The sequence below is a fragment of the Pelophylax lessonae genome (genome assembly GCF_965119305.1).
Source record: "Pelophylax lessonae genome assembly, chromosome: 2".
Classification (NCBI taxonomy): Eukaryota; Metazoa; Chordata; class Amphibia; order Anura; family Ranidae; genus Pelophylax; species Pelophylax lessonae.
The window spans coordinates 653,137,902-653,159,264 of record NC_138769.1 but is presented as its reverse complement, the minus strand read 5'-3'; the positions used below and the strand labels follow the sequence as shown (position 1 = coordinate 653,159,264).

The 21,363-nt window shown below is 42.9% G+C and overlaps 1 protein-coding gene across 1 annotated transcript in view; it reads right to left on the bottom strand.

Annotated features, from left to right (window-relative positions):
* The window catches only part of LOC309546306 (serine/threonine-protein kinase Nek3-like), a 52,373-nt gene that overhangs the window by 7,861 nt on the left and 23,149 nt on the right, over positions 1-21,363 (bottom strand). Inside the window, exons 6-10 of the mRNA XM_082245913.1 lie at positions 16,794-16,861; positions 15,734-15,820; positions 8,115-8,169; positions 6,506-6,706; positions 3,585-3,672 (exon numbers count right to left, since the gene is read on the bottom strand). Coding sequence (XP_082102039.1) covers positions 3,585-3,672; positions 6,506-6,706; positions 8,115-8,169; positions 15,734-15,820; positions 16,794-16,861 — 499 coding nt within the window. The remainder of the gene's footprint in view (positions 1-3,584; positions 3,673-6,505; positions 6,707-8,114; positions 8,170-15,733; positions 15,821-16,793; positions 16,862-21,363) is intronic.

Genomic DNA, 21,363 nt, shown 5'->3' with positions numbered 1-21,363 from the left:
GCCATACGTTTAGCATTACTGCTGATGTGAACCAGCCCTTACTGGCAGAATAAAAGGCATTTTATATAAAAGCTTCAGATTCATAAATATTAAAAATGACTTTTGAAATCACATTAACATACTGAAAAGGCATATGAGGATTTCAGTTATTGGGTTTTGTAATTAAGTCATGAGCACTGTAAAAGGAGTTGCTGTAACATGCAAAGGTGACGGGGAACATCTGGCCGAGTAAAAAATGATGGCAAGATCTTATTGTTACTGTACTGAGTAGCCAAACTATAAAAGAATCCAGGGTTGACTCTGCCCTCCAAGATTTACATGTACCCAAATCTATCACCTTTAAAGTGGTAGTAAAGTTCCCACTGTTTACTTGTGCCTACAGGTAAGCCTAAATTAAGGCTTACCTGTAGGTACAGTTAATATCTCCTGTAAAAAATGTGAATAAATCAGCGCAATCCAAAAAACTTGTTACAATTAAATCAAACCCCAATGGCAGCATACATTCAGTGTTTTCCACATACCACAAGCATGAATAAATGATCAAGTTAATGCAGCGCCAAAGGAGATTACACAGTGTAGTGACAATGATTAAGTGTAAACGTGATTACAAGCATAAATAAACAAATTAATAAAACACCAAAAGGGGACTACACAATGTGATGACAATAAATAGTGAATATTTAAATAAATATAATATGTGACAGTGATTGAACCACAAACAATCATAAAACAAAATAGCAAATATAATGTGAACCAATATAAAAATATGAATATTGGTGTGCCAAGTCCATAATAAGGTAATAGATAGTTTCCTTCTGTGCCGTGTAAGGATGAGAATTAGGCCCCTTTCACACATGCTGTCCGTTTGTCCGTTTTTCATCCATCCGTTGACGGATGAAAAACGGACATCAATGCATCTCTATGTAAAAACGGATGACAACTGACGAAAAACGGATGAAAAAACGGATGAAAAACTGATACATTTTGACGTGACTGAACTGATGAACTGAACGGACCGTATGTGTGAAAGGGGCCTAAAGTGCTGGTGCTCCAATTACACACAAGTGGATCTGTGTGCTAATTAAGTGCTCTAAAGCAGCTCACCTCACACTCTTTCAATTAGCCAGAAAAATCTGTTTGCACTGCAAAGGTGCTAGGGATATATCAGGATCACCACCTCCTCCTCCTCCTCCTCTCAGGCTCAGGGATACCATTATATATGTAAAAGTAAGCAGAAAAGGCTCCTAGTGCTCTCCGAATAGTATTTTTATTGAAAAAATGAACAATAAAATATTTGCACTCACATAGCCAAGCACTTAGCCAGTGCCGGCATGACAGGCTTGAATGGATACCGGATAATGGATGTGGCGTGTGTATGCAGGCTCCACCCCCGTATGCGTTGCATCACTAAATCGACTTTGTCAGCAGGGCAGTGCACCGTTTAGGAGATACACTATATTATCACCAAAAGTATTGGGACCTGCCTTTACATGCACATGAACTTTAATGGCATCAAAGTCTAAAGCTGTATACACACTATACAACTTTTGTTGTCAGATTTCCTTTGGATTTACCTTTTCTATGTAGTGCAAGGGCCTGCCTGATTGCATACAAATTGAAAGTGTTTAGGTTTGACCTCATACTATATGGTTTTGGGAAGTCTGAAGGAAAAAATCTAAAGAAAATTGTATAGTCGGTAGGGTTCAATATTGAGTTGGCCCACCTTTTGCAGCTTCAACAGCTTCAACTCTTCTGGAAAGGCTGTCCACAAGGTTTAGGAATGTGTCTATGTAAATGTTTGACCATTCTTCCAGAAGAGCATTTATAGAATCAGGCACTGATGTGGACAAGAAGGCCTGGCTCACAGTCTCCGCTCTAGTTCATCCCAAAGGTGCTCTATCGGGTTGAGGTCCGTTTTCTGTGCCGACCAGTCAAGTTCCTCCACTCCAAACTTGCTCATCCATATCTTTATGGACCTCTGCACTGTTCCAAATCATTTGGTTGAGGGGGATTATATTGTGGGGTTGTTTTTCAGGGGTTGGGCTTGGCTCCTTAGTTTCAGTTCCAGTTAAAAGAGATGTATGTTTTTTTTTTTTAATTTCAGAATCATACTTACCTAGGTGGATGCAGCATCGGTCTGATGCTACATCTGTCCCCCGGTGCCTCCAACACTGAGATCGAACACTGCTGATCGCTGGATTCTCACAGCTTCCAGAGCAGAGAGCTGCTGACTGACAGTCAGCAGCTCTCTGCTCTGCCCCCTCCTCTCTCACTGGAGCGCTTGGCTGTGGAGGGGACAGGAGCGGCTTTACTTCATCTGTACTTCATCTTTAAGGCGTCAGTATACCAAAAGATTTTGGGCAATTTCACGCTCCCAACGTTGTGGGAACAGTTTGGGGATGGCCCCTTCCTGTTCCAACATGACCGCGCACCAGTGCACAAAGCAAGGTCCCCAAAGACATGGATGAGAGAGTTTGGGGTGGAGGAACTTGACTAGCCTGCACAGGGTCCTGACCTCAACTCGATAGAACACCTTTGGGATGAATTCGAGCAGAGACTGTGAGCGAAGCCTTCTCTTCCAACATCAGTGCCTGGCCTCACAAATATGCTTCTGGAAGAATGGTCAAACACTCCCATAGACACACTCCTAAACCTTGTGGACAGCCTTCCCTGAAGAGTTGAAGCTGTTAAAGCTGCAAAGGGTGGGCCAACTCAATATTGAACCTTACGGACTAAGACATACATGTAAGTAATACATGTGCGTGTAAAGGCAGGCGTCCCAATACTTTTGGTAATATAGTGTATTTTCTATTTTCTCATGAAGCCGGGGACTTTACCAACATATGCACACTGCATTCTCAGTGGACAGCATGCCATCCATTAAGAGAGCCGTGCAAACCAAATTCAGGAATTTACTATTTGTATTGGTGATGCAAGTCCTTTCAGGCCAAACTTCTTTGTCTTACTGGTTTTACTTTATCTGCACCTCGTTTTGATACCAATAAAATTAATGAATCTGAGAAAGCCGTAAGCAGGAGTGACTTCATTGAGGCTCGGCCAGTCAAACAGCCGAAGCCTGCGAACCCAGAAGGAAGACTGGATGAAGATAGAAGACCTGTCAGCAGTGACAACGCATCTGCTGGGGGGCTTCATTCTAAGGTAAGTCTTACATTATGTGCTATTATGCGATGCCTACTAGCACATTATGCTATTATCCTGCAGAGGACCATTTTACAGTTTTTTTTTTATTTTTGCGGTTTACGGTCACTTTAGGTAGACTGGCTATTTTATTAAAAAAGAAAAAAACACAGGCTGCAGAATACGGCTTTGTATAGGCAAAACAAAATTTTGCAAGAATCAGCTCTAGTAATCAACATATCGGGACATATGAGAGACTTTGAATCTTAATCCTTGTAATAGCCACCAGAAAGCCATGAGAGCCGAGGAATACTACTGGAAATATACATTACAGCTAATAAACAATAGGAGAAAAAATGAGCAATGCATAGTTGCAATAGAAAGAAGTTCTTCAATTATAGCACGTGCAAGACTGAAGTTCTACAACATATACAGTATGTTCATACCATCTTCCGGAGGTGCTGGTGGTTCATTTATGTGCTGGATAACTGAAGCCAATTCATCTTGTGGAAAATTTTCAGACAACTCATCTGTCTATTAAGTAGTAAAAAATAAATCATTTGTAAATAACAGATTTTTACCAAATGCCTGCATATAGCCAGTACATTTCCATACAATCTACATATGGTACATTACAATACGCACACAGCAATCATCTTTGCATATATGGTTTGGATTCAAAGAGATTTGTAAGCCCACTGACAAATTATTCACAGGTGTAGTGTAGATGCCTGTATACTTTACACATTTCCTCCAGTGTCATTTAAAGCAAGCCTTGACAATTGGTTCCATTGTGCAATCAATACAATTGTTCTATGTCCTCTTTCCACAGTTTTGTGACTGGCTGCATTAGCTGCCTGCCATCAGCTACAAACTTTGGGTGACATAAAACTTGTAAAATGAATTTCCCTTTTGCGACTAGACAAAGGGAATACACAGTTATACTGCACAATTAGAATGCTCAATATACTGTATGTGAAAAAAATATATTTTTCGTCCGTTGAGGGACACCAGAAGCCTTTCACATTTGGGTTATACTGCTGCCTACAAGAGGGCTGCATAGTGGCAAAAAAATAAATAAAATAACTGTAGACCAACCCAGGATATCCCCTCCTACCAGCATGTCTCAATTTTTGCCAATGTCCGAGGCGTATAGATGTCTTCTTTTACGTCTTTCCTTTTGGAGCTAGACCCTTCTGGACTGTACATTGCAGAGAGAGCCTGTAAGCAACCTTCAGGCACTGGGTTTCTTGTAGGGCATGCTCCAGACTCTAGTCTGGTTAACGTTAGCTGCAGAGAACTTTCCAGGTTCAGAGCTGTTGCCAATGACTATGTACTCTTTCCTGCCATACAGCATTGAGGAAACCTTTTCCTGCTTCTGCTCCTACTTTCAGCCCATCTACAGTCATCCTAGTCAACTGAGGTTATCCAACCCTCACTTGTTACCAAGTGTCCAGATTTCATGAGTAGCGGAGTCCTCTTTGGCTCCATTGCATGTGTTTGGATCCTCCCACTCTTTTGACTGAGGTTTAAACTATGGTCATGCATGATGACCCAAAATGTCCAGTTATTTGCTGACTCTAATCACAAACGGCACAAGTGCGCTCCTGTGCCCTCTCCTACAGGTTCTAAAGTCATGTGAAACATTAGATACACACCATGGAAATTGTTGACACTTTCAACATATTTGAACTAGCAAATATTAGATCTTCATTTAAACCGTGCCTCCGGATAAATGTGATATACTTGAACAAATTACAAATAAAATTGCAATTGTGAATTCATTCTCATAATTTAAAAAAATGAAAATTCTAATTTGTCACATTGAAAATGTAAATACACCCCTACATTTACCATCATTTTAAATCCATGAAAATTGGAATCAAATGTTCCAGATGAGATTCCAATGATTAAAACTGCCTTAGGGATTATGTAGGTCAATCAGCATTGGAGGATCTGCAGGGAACTCTTACAACAGTTGAAGTCAAAGTGCATGCATCTTCAATCAGAAAGATTGGAGATCACCAATTTTACCTGCATTGTGAGTGTGCCAGGAAAATGCCTTTGCTGCTATAAAAAAGAACATTAGTGCAAGACCACAGCTTGTCATTGAACACACAGACAAAGACTGTGCTTTATGGAACAATGTGCTGTGGATTGATAGAATGCTCATGACAAATTCCAGCTAGTCTGGGTGGGGAGGAGCCCTGGGCACCCTGTCGTTGAAGAGGACTTGGTCATTAGAGAAGTTTCCTCTCTCAATCAACATCCTGAAACATTGGATGATCTGAGCAACCTACTGGAGGGTCATCTAATCTAGATTCAGTCAGACAATACCACAGTAGTAGTGTATATCAATCATCAGGGTCTCTCAGATAGATTGGATCCTGTCCTGGGCAGAACTTCATGTTGCAGCCTTTTTGCCCATTTATATTCCTGGCGTAGTCAATTAGCAGGCAAATGTACTCTGCTGGCAGTGCCAGGACCAAGCTAAGTGGTCCCTACGCCCAGAGGTGTTGCAGGATGTGTCGCAGGTGGGGGATACTAGATGTGGACCTCCAGGCTTCCAGGCTCAAAAAAAAAAAAAAAAATGGACAGGTTTGTTTCCAGGTATAGAGATCCTCTAGTGGAAGCTCTAGTGGCATTATGGGCTCAGTACACCCTAAACTATGCCTTTCCTCCTCTGAAATGTCTTCATCTGTTTTGCAGGTTCAAGATGGATGGTATTCATGTGAACCTTCTTACTTTGGACTGGCCCAAATGGATGCGGTACACTGAACTGGTGTGGGATCATCAGAATCTTCTTTCACAAGGACCAATTTACGATTCTTCTTCCACTTCACTGGATTTAAAAGCATGGCTGTTAAAGCCAAGGTTCTTAGGAACAGGGCCCTCATAGAGTTCATGATTCCTATGATGTTAACATCTAGAAAAGTACACTTATCACAAGGCACACTTTAATTTGGTTTCCACCCCAGGAGTTTCTCTATGGCACAAATCTTCTCCTTCATGCATCTGGGTCTAGACCAGCAATTGGTTCTCAGCACTATCATGGATGAGGTTTCTGCCCTTGATATTCTGTTTCAGAGACTGTTGGCCAAAGTAGCTCCCTGTGCTCTCTCTCTCTGTAGATATATATATAAGTACTTTTTCCACATCTATCAAAAAACTAGAAAAATTATGTTTTGATTTTGTCCCTGTTAGGGAGAATAAATTAATTGCTTCTTTCATTGACAAAGGTCACCAAGACAAGAAGTCAGAGAAAATAGCTTCAAAGGGGACTCATAGAATGATAACTACTGACCTCTAGGTAAAGCTAAATAAAAAGTCCTTTGTTGGAAAGAAGCCTTAAGTGAAATTAATTTACCCGTGTAACCACAATAGATTTGATAACTTTCAGTAGACCTCTTCTGGTTAATATAGTATTTGCGGAAGGCCGATGACGTGGGTCTTTACGGAACATCTGTCTAATGAGACTACGTAGTTCATAGGAGTATTGTGAAGGGAGTGGGCTGTAAGATCCATGGCATATCTTCAGTATTAGATTTTTCCAGCTCCCTGCCTGGAACTTGAAAGAAAAAAATTGCAGTTTATAAATTAATTTATGAGATTTAATAGGGTTAAGCCTTTCTGTGCTGTTGCTGAATATGCATTGCGAAGCTGATTTAATTAGCAAAAGTGTCTAAGGTAAGAAAGCTGTTCATACCTAGTTCCAACCATCACAGGATAGCGATTGCTAGAGAATAAAAAGATCTGGCTTTTTGTCAGAAGGCAAATGTTTTCCAAGACATAAGGCGTTAAGAAGGCATGGCTACATATGTATAGAAACAGAAATTCAAATCCCTGAATGCCAGAACCCTAAAACTATATGTGTTTTCACAGAAAGGCTTCTATTTTCTTCAAAGTGACTAGGGGGTTATGTTAATAATTATTCAACGAACAAATTAGGGATTACACATCCCATAAACCTGAAAATAAGCAGGTTACATAATGAATACAATGAATGGGATAATATTGATAAATAAAGGTATTCAAAATACTAACCAGAACATACAGCCCCAGCTACATCACCAAACATATCTGCAGATATTGCCCAAATTGTCCTCTTCCCTCCTCCAAAGACCTCTTGCTCTCTGGCTCCCTTGTTACCGCCTCCCATGCTCACCCCCAGGACTCCTCCAGAGCCTCTCCCATCCTCTGGAATTCCCTGCCCCAGTATGTCAGGTCAGCTCCTACCCTGTCTGCCTTTAGGCGATCCTTGAAAACTCACTTTTTCAGGAAAGCCTACCCCACCTCCACCTAAAAACTGTACTCGAGTTACCTCCATTAGATCATCACCTGCAGCTATCAACTTTTGTACCATCTCCCCCTCTCTTTCCCTTTAGATTGTAAGCTTCATGAGCAGGGCCCATGGGTGTAATGAACTGTATTGTAATTGTACTGTCCCACTTTATATTGTAAAGCGCTGCATAAATTGTTGGCTCTATATAAATCATGTATAATAATAATAATAATAATGAAGCTCTCTCTCATACTGAATGTAGTTTATGTCACTGGGTAGACTCCTAGACAACCAAGACTATCGTTTATCAATAGCATGTTAACCTTGTCACAGGAGCAGCAGTTGCTCAAATATAAATGTAAGTGCGCCTTTTATTTAAAAAGCCACAACTAACGTGATATAATAATGTCTTTACCATTGTAACCAAAACAATCTTCTTTTACATTCAATAATTGTATTCTTTTTCAATCTGCATTAATGTATACTAATTAAAAAGATTGCCCGCATATTAATAGATATTTAAAAATCATAAGGGTTTTTATATGTTAACTTACGCAAAAAAATAAAAATGGTTTACATTTAGATCTCTTTACACATGCAATCACATATACAGTATACATACATACATATTCACACATTTAAGAGACTATTGATCTCCTTTATGTGGAACTTTAAAATATGAGTGCTTACTTACTGGATGTTTTAGGGTACATATTTCATATAACACACATCCCAATGACCAGATATCACTGAAACAAAGAATAGGAATACTGTGAGGATATGTGCAGATTCAAAACTGTAATGTTTAATAAAATTCATAATGATAACCTAATAGTGTTTTAAGAATTATTTCCCTTACTGAACCTGGAAGAAGGTGCTGCAGTGCTTCTACTGCAGAGGCTGAGGTCCGAGCCCTTTGATGTGCCTGTCTATCCCTGGGTGGTGGCCAGAGGGACACTAAAGTGCACTTGGGTAGATATTGTTCCCTTAATACCTCTGTATGACCCCAACACTGCTCCTCTATGGTTAGTGGCAGGAAATAATGGGGATTCAAAGTATTGGTACAGGTTAGTAGCAATGGCACCAAGTGGGCAGGAGTAGGGAGGATCAGTGGGTTCTAGAGTTTTTATCCTTTTTAGGTATCCACAACTGCTACAACTATCATTACCATTAAACCCTTCTTTTTATAGCTTGTGCAGAGAAGGCATGGAGAAAAATTCAATATGCTGTGAAGATATATCATATAAGCGCTAGTACATGCAGTATGATATCTGTTAATATAATTGTTCTTTAACAGTGGGCAGCTGGCTATGACTCCTTGTGGCTTCATAGCTGGAAAGGCTGCGCTGTGCTTTGTGAATGGTCCCACAGCCTTCTATGATGTGTCCCAGAAGTTGCCTGGGCGGGAGAAATTCTGGTGGAATCCCCACTGTGATCTGACCAGAATTGGGAGCGAGTACCTTGTTAGACTAGGAGGAGTGAAAATTCCCCTTTTCGGGGGGGAAGTACATATATAATTTTTTGGGGGGCAAATAAAGCTTTCTTTTGGTAATCTTGTTTTGAAAAAATTAGACAAAATATGTAAAAAAAATGCAAAAACAATAGAGAAAAGTTTAAAGTGCTGTGACTGCCCCAAAATAAGACTAGATAAAAACATATACCAATAAGGATCGCTCCCATTACAACACAAGAACATGTAGGATGTTTAACCACTTAAGCCCCGGAAGATTTTACCCCCTTCCTGACCAGGGCCTATTTTGCGATTCAGCACTGCGTGACTTTAACGGACAATTGCGCGGTCGTGCGACGCTGTACCTAAACGAATTTGACGTCCTTTTTTCCCCACAAACAGAGCTTTCTTTTGGTGGTATTTGATCACCTGTGCGATTTTTTGATCATGAGCTATAAACAAATAAAGAGCGTCAATTTTGCAAAAATAACAATATTTTTCACATTTTTTTTATATGAAATTACAAAAAAAAAGTAAAAATCTAAATTTTTTAACCTTTTCGGCCAATTTGTTTTTTCCTGACAGACTCCATGGCAGCACACGTATGGGTAGGCTCCGCCTCCTCTCCTACCCTATAGGACCCCACTCCCATAAATCTTTGCTCCATACCAGGAGCCGTGTTCCTTTTTCGTCCTCCTCCTGCGAGAAGGAAGTCTTACCTTATAGGACGTCTATCGGTTTCAGGCGAGCTGGTGGCGTGTGGACCTTGTTGATGTCGGATGCCTCCTGTTTTATGTCCAGCAATCTCGATATTTATCGGGTGGACCCGGGCAATATTATTTTAAAATGCTGAAGATGCCGTAAATCCTGAATGAGAGGTGGGCTGCATTGATGGCCAATACGTCCTTGCTATTGAGCGGATAGGCCCTGGTGCCCTGTCACACACGCATGAATTCATCCAGGCCTGAGACTGTTCGTTTATCGTCATGGTGGTAAAGTATAAAACTTTCTTTTGGTTTCATTGCATTTCCTGTTTGTGCGGTGGAGCGCTCCTGCGTTCCAGATCGTCGCTTAGGCTCCTCCCCCTGCCTCGCTGGACCTTCAATTGGTTGTCCAGGATGAGGCTTGGCCCTGGTATCGTCTGCGCATGCGCGCGCATCGCTCCCGATCTCCTATGACGATATTGCGTCGTTTGGGGCGTGGCTTTGCGGCGCCCGGGAGATTTAAGCAGCTGTCATTCCTGTTTACAATGGGATGTCTGCGGGCGTTGCGGTGGCTTCCCCGTGCTGTTTCTCTGCTCTTCAGCGGTGAGTCATGCTTTGATCCAGGTGCCATTTGGGGTAAAAGGGTTGGTGTGGAGACGAAAGTCAGTACATGTATGCTTACTTTCTTCCTGTGCAGGCTTTTGCTTCTATCTGCAAATGGATGCTTCACCACCCCCCGGTGGCCAGTCCCTGCGCAACAGGTGAGCTAGTTTTTCTTAACCCTTACCTGCTTGCGTTGGCTGGTGGAATGGAGCCTAAGTGTGTTTTTCTTTCCCTATTTAGCCCTTTTAGGTCTGACCAACGCCCTATTTCTGGATCAAAGGATCGTTCTCCTTCAGCCCATCGGCATTCTTCATCAAAGTCTGGTCATAGGTCTAGCTCCAGGTCTAAACGACATGAGCACACTTCCAGTTCAGTCGCTCCGCGGCAATCCCGCTATTCTGACCGCAGTTCAGGGAAATCATGCTGGGGCTGTCGAGCCCATATCCCTGAGGATAGATCCCTATGTGATACCTGTTATTCCAGGGTTTTGAGGGAAAAGCAAGACACTGCACAACCAGTGGAGGCTATGGTCAGGCGGATTGTAAAAGAATCCCTTAGAGATTGGGATTCGAGCAGGCTTTCGGGTCACTCTTCAGAAGCTCCTGGTTTCCTCCCAAGGGATGAAGTGGAGCCAGGTACTTCCCAACCAAGTCGTCTGTCAGAAGATTCTACAGACAGTGAAGATGATTTGGTAGACCAGAATGTAGGTTTTGAACTTGCTATGGTCCCACCGCTAGTTAAGGCGGTTAAGGAGGCATTAAAATGGGAAGATCCAGCTGAGTCCCCAGCTAAACAGAAGAAATACTTCAAACATCTCAAAAAAGAGCGTTCCCATTTTCCCCTCCTAGGGGAATTGGGAGAAATTATTACAGACGAGTGGCAGGGAGTTGAAAAGAGAAACTCTTTGTCATCTAAGGTCTCCAGAATGTATCCCTTTAAGGATGATAAGGTGAAACATCTAGACTCCGCTCCCACGGTGGATGCGGCCTTGATGAGGTTGGTGAAACACGTAACCTTACCATTGGAAGACTCAGTCTCATTCAAAGACGCTCTTGACAGGCGGATTGACACAGATCTTAAGAAGATTTATCTCTCCGCAGGTATGGCGTGTAAGCCGGCTCTGGCTTTGGCAGCCACATCCAAGGCAATGGAAGCCTGGGTAGACAGCGTGGAGGCTACACTTCAGAGTGTCTCCGAAGAGGTGGCCAGGAGTTCAGCCATTCAGGAGTTGAGACTGGCAACGGCTTTCTTGGGTGAGGCATCCATTGATATAATCCGCTTGGCGGCGCGGGTCATGCTGTCCTCTGTCACGGCCAAACGCGCCTTGTGGTTGCGCCCCTGGTTGGCCGACCCTGCCTCTAAGCAGGCCTGGTGCAAAATTCCCTTTGAGGGTTCCTCCCTCTTTGGTAATAAACTGGACAGTGCTATTACCCGTGCCACTGGTGGTAAATCTGGTTTCCTTCCCCAGGATCGCCGGTTGATAGATCAGAGAAGACCTCAAAACAGACAAAATCCTGATCGTGCCAGAGAGGCCCGTTTTTACAGGCCCGGTCGTGAGTTCAGGAAGAACTGGAAGCGCCCTCAGTCTACAGGGCAGAAGTTCTCCAAAGGAAAATCTTCAGCAAGCCGAGAGGCGACGAAGTCTTTTTGACATCGAACCTGTCCAGACGGTGCGGGTAGGCGCACGCTTGCTTCAGTTTGCGCACGTCTGGGCAGCCTCGATCGAAGATCAATGGGCCGTCAGAACCGTATCACACGGACATGTGTGGATTTTCGACAGAAGCCCCATTCTTCGCTTCATTCCTACGGCCTTACCCCGTTCAGAAGAGAAGAAGTCAACTCTTCTTACATATGTAGAATCCCTGGTTGCCCAGGGTGCGGCAGTGCCTGTCCCAACCGAGGAACGGTTCCAAGGCATCTACTCTCCGCTCTTCATGGTCTTGAAGAAAAGCGGCTCTTGGAGGCCGGTTATAGACCTAACACACCTAAACACCTTCATCAAGAAAGAGAGGTTCAGGATGGAAACACTTTTTACAATTCGGCAAGTGGTACAGCCAGAGGATTGGATGATATCCATAGACTTGAAAGATGCCTACTTTCACGTCCCAGTCGCAGCAGAAATGCAAAAATTTCTCCGATTCGCAGTGGGTCAGGTGCATCTTCAATTTACCTGTCTCCCTTTCGGGCTTACCACATCACCTCGAATCTTTTCCAAAATCTTACTGGCTGTAGTAGCCCTGATCAGAGCAAAAGGGATTCGTCTTTACCATTACTTGGACGACTTGCTCCTTCTGTCAGAACATCAGGATCAAATTCTGCTTCACAGATCTCAAGTAATTTCCACCCTTCAAGAGTTCAGGTGGCTCCTGAATTTGGAAAAAAGTCATCTGGAACCCACGAAGTCGTTGGTCTTCCTAGGGGCCCTCTTCAACACTTCCAGAGGCACTATCTCCCTTCCATTAGAGAAGATTCCGACAATTCGCAACAGGATTCGTCCGGCATTATCAGCCTCTCATCTCCGGGTGTCCCAGTGCATGAAGATAATTGGGACCATGGTTTCCACGGCTCCCATGGTGAAGTGGGCACAGTGGAAGATGAGGCCTTTTCAGATGGGATTCCTCCAACAATGGAATTTCGAGAATCCAGAAGTCCTCATTCGGATAACTACGTCCATGAAGGACAGCTTAACCTGGTGGCTTCAGCGAAAGAATCTTTTAAACTGCCATTCAATCGTTCCAGCGTCCTGGTTGGTCATGACCTCGGACGCCAGCAGGACGGGATGGGGAGCGCATTGCCTGTCGGAGGTGGCCCAGGGCAGATGGGACTTCCCTACATACGGGGTGGTCTCGAATGTGCTGGAGCTTCGGGCAGCGTTCTGTGCTCTCCAGGCCTTTCAGCATCTGGCGACCGATGCCTCGGTCCTCCTAAGACTGGACAATACGACAGCCGTCGCCTACATCAAGAGACAAGGGGGCACCCGCAGTCCTTCATATGGATCATGTCTCTAGGTTACCATCCAGAGGTAGATCTGTTCGCATCTCCAAGCAATGCCAAACTGGAGAGATTCTACACGAGGTGGCGTTATCCCCAGGCCTACGGGGTAGACGCCCTGACGGATCATTGGAATTTTCAAACGGCCTATGCGTTTCTTCCAGTGCCAGTCATCTTCAAGTTTCTTCACAGACTCAGGACAGAGAGAGTGCAGATCATAGCGATTCTTCCCTTCTGGCCAAAGAGACCGTGGTTTCCTCTGATACCTCTGCCAGTCAGGCCGGACCTTCTGTCCCAAGGGCCTATTCTTCACCCCTGCCCAGCACAGCTTCATCTCATGGCATGGCTGTTGAGAGGGAAAGATTGAAAGCGCTCGGTTGTCCAAACGAGGCAATCGCTACAATGATGAGTGCCAGAAGACCCGGCACGAACAAGGTCTATGAAAAAATCTGGTCCAAGTTTAAGGATTATGTGGATAGCAGATCTAGCTCTGTCTCTGACCCAGGAATCCAGGATATTTTGGGCTTCCTCCAGTCCGGTCTGGACCTGTCATTGGCAGTAAGCTCCCTTCGGGTCCAAATTTCAGCCATTTCGGCCTTCACTGGGACTGCATGGGCGAAACACTCCCTGGTTCGCCAGTTCTTCAGAGGCGCTACTAGGTTAAGACCTCCTAGAAAGCCCAGGTTCCCTAAGTGGGATCTTCCTACGGTCTTGGAGTTTCTTTCCTCACTTACCTTGAATCAGAAGGATCCATTCTTCCTTAAAAACATCTCCATGAAAACAGCCTTTCTGGTGGCTATTACTTCGGCCAAACGGGTTTCTGAACTCGGTGCCTTGGGTTACAAGGAACCATTCCTTACGTTTTTCCCTGATCGGGTAGTATTGGTTCCGATGCTTGGCTCCAATCCGAAAGTAATGTCGGTATTCCATGTCAACCAGGAAATTGTCCTACCCACGTTCAAATCTCAAGATGAAAATTCTGTCCATCCTTTGGACGTGGGGGAAACTCTTCGGCTATATCTGGAGACTACAGCTCCTTTCCGCCAGTCAGACCATCTTTTTGTCCTCATCTGTGGAAAAAACAAGGGCAAACAAGCTTCCTCAAGATCTATAGCAAGTTGGATAGTTCAGACCATCCAGTGGGCATATAAAGCCAAGGGACTGGCTCCTCCAGAGGTGGTGACAGCTCATTCCACTAGAGGGATCTCTACGTCGTGGGCAGCTTCTCTTCATGTAGCTCCTGACGTGATTTGCAGAGCGGCTTCTTGGTCATCAATTCATACCTTTATGTCGCATTACTGTGTTGAACCGGCTTCTTTATCTTCGGTCAACTTTGGTTTAAAAGTCTTGTCTGTTGACGGTGCAAATTAAACCTTTTTCTGTTAAACCAGCAGTTACCCGCCCGGGTGTGTATGGCTAGTTATTTCCCATACGTGTGCTGCCATGGAGTCTGTCAGGAAAACGGAAAATTTATATCAATTCTTACCGTAATTTTCCTTTCCTGATGGACTCCATGGCAGCAGGAGTCCCCTCCCATCTGCTGGAGTAGTTCTAGTTATGGAACACGGCTCCTGGTATGGAGCAAAGATTTATGGGAGTGGGGTCCTATAGGGTAGGAGAGGAGGCGGAGCCTACCCATACGTGTGCTGCCATGGAGTCCATCAGGAAAGGAAAATTACGGTAAGAATTGATATAAATTTTCCGTTATGCTACATTTGTTTGGTAAAAAAAAAATATTGCAAAAAGCGTATTTTGATTGGTTTGTGCAAATGTTATCGCATTTACTAACAAAGGGAAAGATTTTTGTCATTTTTGTTGTTTTTTTTTTTTTAACGAGTAATGGCGGCGATCTGCGATTTTTTTGCGGGACTGCGACATTGCGGACAGATCGGACCCTTGACTGACATTTTTGACACTTTTGGGGTTACCAGTGACATTACTGCAGTAATCAGTGCTATACATATGCACTGTTACTGTAAAAATGACACTGGCAGTGAAGGAGTTAACTGTATTGGAGAGGGAGGGGTTAAGTGTGTCCTAGGGGCGTGTTTCTAACTGTGATTGGCTGTGGCTACTAGTGTAAGAACAGAGATCAACGGTCCTACATAGTAGAACCGCCTGATCTCCGTTCTTACACAGGGAAGAATGACAGGCGGCTTTGTTTACATCAGCCGCCTGCCTTTCTTCCGGTGTAACGGACGATCGCGAGTGCCCGGGGGACATCGGGTCCGCCGGGCACACGCGCGGGGGGGTCCGGGAGCGCGCCTCCGGTGGCGCGCGCTCGCTCCCTAGAGCCTCACAGGCTAGCGAGGTAGTACTACGTCGCTTTGCCTGTGAGGGGCTGACCGCCGCAGTAAATAGTCGTGCGGCGGTCGGCAAGCGGTTAAAAATAGTCCACTGTCCCAAGGACCAATAATTATGATAATCATAAATTGTATACAATTCTAATCATGACAATCCATGTAAACATTTTGTAAAATTAAATCTTTATGGATATGGACATTATTAATGCCATTTAATGCACATGCATAAAATGCTAGAACTACAGTGTTTTATAAGACTTACCTTTTATTATTATATGGTATGTTTTCCCAAATTTCAGGTGGCACATAATAAGGTGTCCCAACATATGTGCATGCATGAGCCATTGGACTGACCAAAAAAAAAAAAAAGGGACAAATCAAATTTAGACTGACATGAGTACATTAAGATAACTATGTTTTATATTGCTTTTTATTTTTTAATTTTTCCTATAAAACTCTATGCAGTCTACTTAAAATGCTTTGAGTTATTCTTCAGTGCCTACCCCTTAATTGTATATGGACAGCAAAACATCCTCTCTTTTAGGCCCTCTTTGTCTACTTTAACTAAAATGAACCAATAGAAGAGGGGCATTACTAGAGCAATGGTGATGCAGCACAGCCCGTTCTTTAAGCTCCTTTACACCAGAATATAGTCTATATCCCAAAGTTGGCCAACAGGCAAATGTCAGAAAAAGATCCCAGATTTTTCTGTCTTTATTTAAATTGTTATACATTAGAGCCACCACTATTTTCCCAGGTAACATTATTTGCATGCATGTAGTACACTAGAGTTCCTAATTTATAGTTATTAACAATTCCCCAGCATACAGGGACCCTTTTTACAACAAATGCTGCATATTTATCTCTTCCACATGATGATCTTTAATCTCAGATTAACCCTAGCTACATCATTTTTTAATGCTTTCCATGCAATACCCATTTTGTCCAGTAATGTGATGAATCTGGGTTTGGTTAGAGACAATTGGGTATTAAAAATCTTCAGTACCTGTTGCAGGCATTTGCCAGTAAGTTGCAAAAAGAAGATAACACATTATTAAGATTTGCCTAAAATGAATAATTACTAATCCTGGCAATGTGCTAAAAAATTATATTGGTTTGAACTCTGAAGGAAAAAATGTTAGGCTCATGATTTTTTTAATTTTTGCCAAGACCTAAAGATCCTATGGGCAACCATACATAAATCCCTGACACAGCTTTCACTGGTTGTTCAATTCATATACTGTATACCTAACACAACCTCCGAGTTCTCTAAATGCAATACCAGTGATGTTACCACGTTGTAAACCCAATATGGCACATACCTGCTGAGAACACGTGCTGAACCAAAATCTCCCAGCTTTATTGTTCTGTTTTGTGTTAGAAAAATATTCTGCATGGAAAAATAAGTGAAAAACAGTTGTCTACATTTGTCAGATCCTTTTCTGTGCAAATTAGTAAACTTAGCAAAGATAAACTAGAGAGACCAGCATTTTAGGGAGTTTACAAGAACTATTGGAGAGTACATGATAAATTCATGCATGTAATGTAAAAATCAATGTATTAAAGACCAATTCCAGATGGAAAGGGGAAGGATTACAACTACTCTCATTCCTTTTTTTCCTGTCTATTTCAGTCTGTAATTGAATTCTGGATTTCCCTCCCTCTTTTAAACCTGTAACGTAACAGAAAAGAGTGGAACCAAGAAGGGAAGACAGAATAACAGAATCTAGACAGTGGTTCTGTCCCTCTACATTTTAAAGTGCAACTCCACTTTTGTGGAGAGAAAACCATTTCCCTCTGGGTGATCTCTGTACATTACAAGGATTTTAACAAACTTGGTTGCAGATTCCAGTGTTTGTCTGTGTCTACGTGGGAATGCGATTCTAATGGGATTGGTTTCATAATTATCAATGAGCTGTGTATTTGCAGGGCACTAATGAGGAAAGCTGATGGACCTGCATCCCTTTAGACGTGATTTTCTACTGGAAGTATCGCACCAAAAAATAGACATTTTTGTTGCAAGGGATGCCTTTAATCTCACTTGTATCTTAGGGCAGACTTTTGGGTAAATTGGTAAGCCAATCACACAAGCGGGAAATTATGTTTCTGGGGGGCATTCTGTACACATTCTGTGTACAGAACACCTCCAGGTAGCCATATTGCATTGCATTTCACAGAAAATTACAGAGCTGCAGTATGAAAAGGAAAGGTCATTTTTAATAACATTCAATAACAATATGACTTATGTTGCAATTGTATACTCTATATCAGGGGTATTGAATTAAAATTCAAGGAGGTCCTGTCGCTATAATTTTCTTTGGCCCGAGGTCCGAATCTCAAGTCTGTGCCCATCACTGTACTCCTTTACACCGGTTGTCCCCATGACAGTGCCACCTTACATCAGGCATTCGTCAGAGTGCCCCCTACACCAGGTGTCCCCATCACAGTGCTCCTTTACATCAGTTGTTCCCATCACAGTGCCACCTTACGTCAGGCATTCTCGTCAGAGTTCCCCTTTACATCAGATGTCTTCATGACAGTGATCCTTTACCTCGGGTGTCCCCATCACAGTTCCCCCTTACATCAGGCATTCCCGTCAGAGTGCCCCCTTACATCAAGTGTCGCCATCACAGTGCTTCTTTACATCAGTTGTCCCCATCACAGTGCCACCTTACGTCAGACATTCCTGTCAGAGTGCCCCCTTACATCAGTTGTCCCCATCAGTGTGCCCCCTTAACATAAATTGTGCCCATCAGTGTGCCTCCTTAACCTAAAATATGCCCATCAGTGTGTCCCACAGCATAAATATGCCCAACAGCGTGCCCCTTAACATAAAATATGCCCACCAGCGTTACCCTTAGCATAAAATTTGCCCATCAGCCTGACCATGATTTTATGCTAAGGGGCACGCTGATGGGCACATTTATTGTTAGGGGCTGAACAAAATATGCCCATCAGCGTGACCCTTAACATAAAATATGCCCATCAGCGTGCCTCTTTGCATTAAATATGCCCATCAGCGTGACCCTTAACATAAAATATGCCCATCAGCGTGCCTCTTTGCATTAAATTTGCCCATTAGCGTTACCCTTAACATAAAATAAGGGGCATGCTGATGGGCACATTTTATGTTAGGGGCACTCTGATGGGCACATTTTATGTCAATGGGCACCACAAAATGTGCCCATCAACTTTGCTCTTAACATAAAATGTGCCCATCAGCGTGACCCTTAGCATAAAATTTGCCCATTAGCATGACCCTTAACATAAAATAAGGGGCACGCTGATGGGCACATTTTATCTTAGGGGCAATCTGATGGGCACATTTTATGTCAAGGGGCATGCTAATGGGCACAACAAAATGTGCCCATCAGCGTTGCTCTTAACATAAAATGTGCCCATCAGCGTGACCCTTCGTGTAAAATAAGTAGCATGCTAATGGGCACTTTTTATGTTAAGGGGCACAGTGAAGGGCACAATTTATTTTATGGGGCACTCTGATGGGCACAACAAAATGTGCCCATCAGTGTGCCCCTTAACAAAATATGCCCAACAGTGTGTACTTTAAAAAATATTCTGATCAGCAATCCCTTTTGAAAAGTGCCCCACATACCTTTAAGGCAGGAGTCAGGAGGCTACAGGGGGCAGAAAATACGAGAGATACCGCAATGTGTGAGAGCCGCAGTGAGGAGCAGGGGGCGGGGTGTGCACGAGACGTCACGCCCCCAACTCGCGGCTCGGCTGGGAGTGAGAGCCGTACACCAGTCAGAAGCGGAGGGGCGTGGATGTCTCTGGTTGCTGGGACACCCGTGGTCCCAGCAAACCAATGACTGCTCGTAGGTGGCGGCCTGACGCTCCGGACGGGAGCATTGTGCGGTCCGTTCTCGGACCGTGAGCTGCCATTTAATGAGGGCTGATCTATATTATTTTTTCTTTATTTGCTATTTTTCCCACACGTATAAAAAGGATACACTTTAATTTTGCAATTTTTAAAAACTTGTGGCAAAAAATGAAGTATTTAAAAGACCCACCAATCTTCTTGAAAAATACCTTGGGATGTTTGCTTTCCAAATGTGGTTATTTGTAGGGTACAAGGGGTTAAAGCAGGTGGTGGGAAAGCAAAACAATGCTGCCTGCTTTAACTCCTTGTTTGCTGTACTGCACAAGGTTGCAGTGCATTTGCAGAGTGGCCTCATTGACTTGAATGGGTCATGCTTGGCAGGTGCTACACCCACCAACCATGAAAGGGCGTATAACTCCTGCTGCGACATGTGGTGCGTCTAAGAAATTAACTCCCTAATATTGTCTTTCCCCTGGGAGGTAAATCAGCAAGGATAAGAAAGATACTTTGCAACTATCGATGTCAGAAGGAGATTTTGTACTACCCAGAATCTCCAGAGTTAAATTTTGCCTGCACATACCCACTGGGGGTCCTTAACTGAGACTAATACACTAGTTTAGACTTATTAACCAAGTAATCCCTATGTATAATTTAATTTATGAAGCCTGAGGTTGTCCCCCTGCCTGGAAACACAGTCTACAATATCTACTGAATAAAACCTCATATGTGAAATGTCTGTAAGCGGTGTAATGTTGTTTCTTAGTACAAACATACAGTATGTGTTTACTATTAATGCTGGAAATAGCAATGGATGTACATGCTCTCTTTGGGATGTCTTAAAATACATATATCACTGTTGTATCTTGAGGATGTTTCTGATAAATATGATTGGCTGGTATTACTGTATAGAAATACTTCACTGTATGGGTCAGTTTTGTGTCTTGAACTTTGTTTGTATGAACTATACAAATCCTTTTTTGGTTTTGCTCATGTAAAACCAATTAAAAAAAGATGTTCCTTTAAAAAAGAATGGCTAGGCTGTGTTCTAATTGACAACTTTGGGGAAAAAAAATAAAATACTTTCTATTTTCATTCGGTATTTTCCAAAAACATGTGACAAAATTATTTTTAAAAGATTCACTAAGTCCCAGGAAATACCTTTGTGTGTTTGCTTTCTAAAATGTGGTAATTTTGTGAGAGCGATAGCCATTTTAGTTTTAGTCGTATTTTAGTCATCTGAATTGTTTTCGTTTTAGTCGTATTTTAGTCGACTAAAATTGTGTTAATTTAGTCGACGAAAACGTTTTAGTCGGTTTTAGTCGACGAAATTAACACTGATGCGCACCACTGTCAGAGTGTGGGGACTAGTGATGTCGCGAACCTAAAATTCGCCGTTCGCGAACGGCGAACGCGAACATCGGAAAATGTTCGCGAACCGGCGAACCAGGCGAACCGCCATAGACTTCAATAGGCAGGCGAATTTTAAAACACACAGGGACTCTTTCTGGCCACAATAGTGATGGAAAAGTTGTTTCAAGGGGACTAACACCTGGACTGTGGCATGCCGGAGAGGGATCACGCAAAAAAAAGTTCTTAAAAATTATAATTTTTTGATAGAGAGCCAATTATTGGAAAAATTAAAAAAAAATAAAAATAAAAAATTTCTTTGGATTTAGCATCTGGGGGGGTCTAAAAAGTGTACCTGTGAAGTTTCAGCTCCGTAGCATGTCCAGAACCCCTAAAAAACAGCATTTGTCTTATATTTTCAGGAATATGGCTTCTCTGCGGCTGGCTTTTTCTCTTGCAGGCATTTATCGGGCATTTTTTTAGGCAGGCATGTCATTTTTTGTATTTAGTGTCTGGGGGGTCTAAAAAGTGTACCTGTCAAGTTTCAGCTCTGTAGCATGTCCAGAACCCCTAAAAAACAGCATTTGTCTTATATTTTCAGGAATATGGCTTCTCTGCGGCTGGCTTTTTCTCTTGCAGGCATTTATCGGGCATTTTTTTAGGCAGGCATGTCATTTTTTGTATTCAGTGTCTGGGGGGTCTAA